We start from the raw sequence: 6,272 nt of genomic DNA, 5'->3' as shown, positions 1-6,272 counted from the left end.
AAAATCATAAAATATTATATTATATTATATAGATTTGAAACACTTTTAGTGCATGGGGTTAGTAATGTATTAATATCTATCTATACATTTAAGCCTTAAGATTTTTAAGATCTTAAAATAAAACGTTTTTTTTTTTTTTATGTAGAACACTCATATTATAAAAACTAAATAATTTATAATATATATAATTTCTTACAGTAGGTAACCATAATATACTGCACAAGCAATCAATATTCACACAATAGTTAACATAAATCAGTTAATATTTGAAAAATTCTCAATGCGTTTAAAAAATATCAATCACTTATTTTGTATTAATTGAAGCTCGATAATTATTTATGAAAACGAATTTTTGCGTTTATTAGTAAATCTTATTGTAATTAATATTATCTTACAAAATAAATATTAACAGTGTAACAGTGAAAATGCATACTCGTTTACTAATTTGCTCCGAAATTGTTCACATGATTTATCCAAAAAATCTTGTAATGAAATTGGTTTTAAAGGCAAACCTTCTGTTTTTAAACTTTCTATTGAAAAAATATAACCTTTAGAATACCTTTAAAAGAAAATTCAAATGTGAATAAAAATAATGAATAATTCTGTATCCAAATTGTTCACTTTTTCCATATAGTATCCAACATTAAAATGGATTCATTAAAAATATATAAATTATGCTTTAGCTGATCTCTTTTAATAATAGCTGTTTGGTGCCATGGAATGGGACCTCTGATTCGCATCGTAGAACAATCAGATTTATAATAATTTGTTATTCCAATTCTAAATAATTCATCTGGATCCATTAATAAATAATCTAGAATTATTTTTTTGCAAGCAGCGTCATAATTTTGCCGTATTTCACTTTCCAAAAATGTCGTCAAAAAATAATACCTGAATACAATTATTCATAAAATTAGTAGGTATATTAGACGTTTAAATTAAATGTTAAAGTTTATTAAATATAAAGTATTTTATATTTTATTTTTTTTAATATATTAAAATTTGTGAGCATATTACATGCTATTATAAATAAAGTATAAACAACCTAATTTAAAAGTTCAGAGTTAAATATTTATTCTACAAATATACAGTATAAAAATGTTTAAAAAAAATCTATGTATTTAACCTAATCAGTTGTAAGCTAATAACTACGATGTTGATGCTGTACCAAAAAAAAAAAAAAGTTTAATACTATTGTTGCTTACAACTGCAAGTGCATGTTTCAAATCTGCTGTGGCGTTTTCTTAAAAAAAAAATAAATAAACTATTTGGTATTATATAATATATGCTCATTTATGAATTTAAGATATAATTAAAGCAAATATGCAATGAATATTACAATTGTACGAGCCAACTAATTATAGGTTCAGCACTTCAAAAACCTAATCGGTTTATCCACGATTAATTATTTTGCAATTGCAAGGTTCTTACGGAATACATTTACAAATCCAGCTTTGTACATTTTATTTATTTACCTGATTATAAACGACAGTATGTAAAATGTGGAAAAATGAATCTTTTTCTAAAAGTCACATGCAAACTGCGGTAAAAAGAAATTGGTATAATACAATCTGCGACAAAATGGATTACGATATGGATTATATAAATTGCAGTAGTTTGTATTTTATATTGTTTTATATTTTATGATACAATAAAAATTATTTCATGGAAAAATATAAAAATATAACATTTATAAACAACGCATATTACCTATACCTATCTTTTTTTTTTTTGTGATATCGACGACGCTGCCGGAACTGTTTGCGCATTACGTCGACAGCGTCGCCATCGTTTATTACATAAAATAAAATATATAAGCTACCTATAACTAGATATTTTTGTATTCACAATGTTAGTTCTTTTTTAAAATATACAGTTAACACGAATAGATTTGAATAAATCATATCATTTTATTAAGTATCTAATGCTATTAATAATAATTATCTTTAAATAAGATATGATTACTTTTTTAATAGATTCGGTTCAATACGATTTTCCTTTATGTTTTCTAATACTTGTTCTGGAAATGGATTATAATAATCACTAGATATACCCTGGTGGATAAGATACATTAATTGCATTAAATAAGCAAATTCAATGATTACAATAAGAATTTCAACTTTTTTTGTATAATGCATTATGTGCGACGTAAAATATTGAATATCAACTCACTTCGTTCAAATAGTAATTAATCGTTTCATTGTCTTCTTTGCTCGTGACGATTTCTGAATTTTTCTGTTTTTGCCACATATCTTTCAGTATATTCAATTGTTCATCTGGGCTCATTGCATTACAAGCTTGTAATGATGATTTGATAGAACTGTCGAGTAGAACATGAAATATGTAAGTCCATACACAGTTAGTTATTATTATCACACTAGTTATTTGAAAAAAGTACCACAGTGCATAAAATTACTTTTTAGGTAACAGCTCTGATTTTATCATAGTATTTTTAATTTTCTTTGCGATTACTTTTTGTTCTCTCTGCTCTGCTTTGTTTCGCTGATATTTTCCAGACAACAAATCCTGTACAAATATAAAGTTAAATGATGTATAATCTCTAGAAATAATAATTACGTGTAACGTTTATTATAATATGTGATTGTTGTCTATAAATTGGTAATACGCTTATAAGTTTACCGATAGTGGCACGACACCGGGACTTTTGCAATCAGCTGTGGAATTAGTTTTCCGTGATGTTTTGATTTTGGATTGACTTTTTTGTTGTACATGACGTAATAGATGACGATCTTCGTCTAAGACCTTATAGCTCATAGTCGTTTCACACGACCTGCTGATTTCGCGTAATTTCTTATCGAGTCCTAGTCTATAGTTGCGTCCAATGGACATTGACGGATGCATCAGATGAATTCGATGCTATATATACATGGAGATAAGCAAACGATTTACAATTTTTAAACAGAAAATAACACTAATGTTTCATTGTTTTAATATCACAAGACCGTCATCTGAGTGCATGCAATTATTATAATATTATCGATATTAAATATTTTACACTAATCGGAACACATTCAGTCCACGTATGACTACTGAACAGCGGAGGGCGGACACCACCTGTGGAAATCTGGTCCGAACACTTTTCCGAGTTTTTGGCACCGTCATTATTTATTTTTAATCGATTTTTTTTCATCTTGATATCCTGCGAATTACTTTATTGAATATTTTATTCTTATATTATTAAAATTATTACAATAATGTATGCCAACACTATAACTGATATTTTAAAACTATACCAAGTGCAACTATGTACCTAGGTGAATAATTCACTAACTTTTTTAAACAGGCAATCATTTAGATCTTCAAAGATTTCAAATGCATATTTTGTAAACACTATAAGCGTAAAACATTAGATAAATATATACACACACTATCGGGTGCCTTGGAAACTTAATTTATCAAATTTATAAAACGGTCTTCTGCTATACAATCTGAAATATAATTTGTTTTTTTAAAGTATGAAATGCACAGTGATCGGTGATTTAGGCTTGTACAGTTGTCCAACACGTTATGTAGATACGTCGAGCGAATTTAAACAAATTCTATTTCAAACGTGTTTTTCCACACGATCTTAAAAATATGGAATATTAAATAGCTGAATCATTCATTTAATATTAAAAATACTATACATCTTAATATCTATAAGAATAGTGCTAATACATTTTTTTTTACGAATTTTGCATACTGCTAGATATTAAAAAAATTATTTAATGATTTTAACAGCAGCTTTGCTATAGGTCCAAAAGACACTGCAGGGAAGGAGAGATTATGCGGCAGCATTGAGAAGGACAAGGCGTGTGCAACAACATGTTCGTGCATTATTCTTTCTCTCTCTATATAATATAGTCTTAATTTTGCCAGACATACGACAATTCATTATCGTATTTGTACGATGTGCGTTTGGCAAATCCACATATCCAGTATCCACGGGCTAAAATAATATATAAAGATATACTGGACTGGTATTGAAACAATCTCGGTGTTCCACAAATGTCTGGTGCTATAAAAATGAAAAAAAAATTGAAAAACAGAAGAAAAAATTGTAATTTCAACTTGATGAATTATTTTTAACTCCAATAAGCTAAGTTATTTCAACCTGTCAATTAAACTAGTTAAATATAAAATTTAATTAGGAAATGAATTAACTAGTTAAGTTAGAAATAAATAAACTTTCAGCTTAACTTAAACATTTTAACTAGTTAATGTCCACCTTTGTTAAATTTACTTAAAAACAATAACGCATTAACTAGTAGCCACCAATAGTTTACATGATAAATAATAGACCTATTGTTTGAACTAGGTTTACTTTAGCCTTTAGGTCTATAATCATCATAGATAATAAAAGAATGGATAGGCCATTAGGCCTTATCGCACGGAGATGAACATTATTTTACTTTGAGGTTTTACAAGGGGTTTTATCAATTATCAAAATATCAAAATTGTTATCATAGAAATTACTTGTTTATTTATTATCACAGACAGATATCAGTGAAATAAAATAAATGATAATACCTATACCCATTACTAAAGTGACACTATATAAAAGCAATTAGTTTCTCATCCATATTCCGGCACACAATCCCCAGTGTTGTTAATATAGGAATGGCCTATCCATGATTTTATTATTTATGATAATCATAAACGACAAAAACATTACCTATATGAAGTTATTATCTTAGGTTGATGCATGATAAGAGATGATTAAGATTTTATGATTATAATAATTATTTATAAACAATGGATATAAATTAAAATAATAGCCGTGATTATTATACATTTGTACTGTTCAGGAAATGTACTAATTAAGACGCTAAACTCTATTTTAGTTATTATTATCATAGTATCATATAATATTATTGATAATATAATTTAATCATCACATCTACTTGACAAATGAAGTAAATATAAGACAAATGTAATATGTAATCAAGGCTGTATTCATCATCAGTAGTGTTGTGTGACTATGTGCATTTAGTCACAGTTTGCGTTTAGTTAGTTAATTATAGTTTGCAAGTCATAAATATGTGTGAGTTCAGTTCCCGTACGCTTTATGTAATTAAAGACAAACTTTGGGCGCATTTTTTAAGATCCGTAACGTACCTACATACTCACAGTCACACTACACTATATTTTGTAATCAAAAGAATCTCAACTCCTGTGGATATTAAGTCCCGGAAAACGAAAGAAAATTCATTCTTTACCGAAAACCTAAATTTAATTTCGAAAAAGTATTTTAATTACTTATTCATTTCTCATGGTTTCTTAGGAAATGGATTTTTGATTTGCTGTATCGTGTAACTAGTATAAACTCGTATTATATCAAATGAATATTCTTTTTTTTTTTTAGCAAAATGATCTCATATCACCGTTATGTTAGATACTAAAAAAATAAATTAAAAATTAAAAAAAATCGTACAACACAGACATGTATTGAGACAAGAATATAAATATTTTTCAAAATTAAAATTGAACTATAGGTAGTAGATATATATATTTTTTCTCTCGCTTATTGGTCTAAATTCATGAAAAAAATACCAGCTTTCGACCGCCTTCAGTAATATTGTTTATAATAAATTGTTTGTATAGTATAAGAATCAAGTAGGTAGATCGTAGATTGGTACTTATAATATTATATTATTAAAAAATTATAGGTAGCTTATTATAATAAGTAAATAATCCACGTATTATTGTATAAATTATTATTCATAAACATGATATAATTACTTAGTTGATCTATATGGTATTATTTAAATTGTCTATTAAAAAATAGATAAATAAATAATATTTTTTGTACTTCATAGGAATAAACATTTTATGAGTCATGAATTGTTTTGCGTCTATATTTATATATAATAAAATATCTTTTTTTTATTTATTTATTTAAAGCCTCGCCATCTAAGGACCTAAGGCCATTTTCTGCAAAATAAAATATCTTATAAATTACAACCGTTGAGCCAATATTACTGTAGTAAAAATCTTTAAAAAAAAATTCTTGGACTCTATATTGAACATAATTTTAAGAGAATGTCAACGGCGTAATATTTGTTTTCTCACTCAGACCCACACGTGATACACAGAAAAAATTACCCAAACAATTTTACAAACAGTTATAGGTACTCCAAAATACATAGGTAACCAACGCAATTTTCTGATTGCTGGACTATCGTTATCATTATTCCAGGTGACCCACAGAATTTGAATGTATTCCAAATAGATATCAGTATTCATTAATTAATTATTTAAAAAAATGTATA

At 26.8% G+C, this 6,272-nt stretch overlaps 1 protein-coding gene across 1 annotated transcript; it reads right to left on the bottom strand.

Moving 5' to 3' along the window:
- Window positions 1–456: 456 nt before the first annotated feature.
- On the bottom strand, window positions 457–2,861 carry LOC149055705 (dynein axonemal heavy chain 3-like). Its single transcript, XM_089227990.1, has 5 exons — window positions 2,641–2,861; window positions 2,417–2,526; window positions 2,173–2,320; window positions 1,966–2,054; window positions 457–891 (listed from the first exon to the last, which is right to left on the bottom strand). Exons 1-5 carry the CDS (start codon window positions 2,848–2,850, stop codon window positions 618–620), a joined length of 831 nt encoding a protein of 276 aa, XP_089084116.1. The 5' UTR covers window positions 2,851–2,861; the 3' UTR covers window positions 457–617.
- Window positions 2,862–6,272: the final 3,411 nt, after the last annotated feature.

Source organism: Diuraphis noxia, unplaced genomic scaffold (assembly GCF_037042655.1).
Source record: "Diuraphis noxia isolate RWA-SAM2 unplaced genomic scaffold, SU_Dnox_SAM2 contig0004, whole genome shotgun sequence".
Taxonomy (NCBI): Eukaryota; Metazoa; Arthropoda; class Insecta; order Hemiptera; family Aphididae; genus Diuraphis; species Diuraphis noxia.
This window is presented reverse-complemented; position numbering and strand designations above follow the sequence as displayed.

Bases quoted from the DNA above. Each gene is read 5' to 3' on its own strand.
- LOC149055705 (XM_089227990.1), bottom strand. From the start codon at position 2,850: ATGTCCATTGGACGCAACTATAGACTAGGACTCGATAAGAAATTACGC. The intron at 2,527-2,640 runs GTAAACTTATAA...ATATTTGTACAG, and splicing joins CCGGTGTCGTGCCACTATCG to GATTTGTTGTCTGGAAAATA. The intron at 892-1,965 runs GTAATCATATCT...AATTGTATTCAG, and splicing joins GAACCGAATCTATTAAAAAA to GTATTATTTTTTGACGACAT.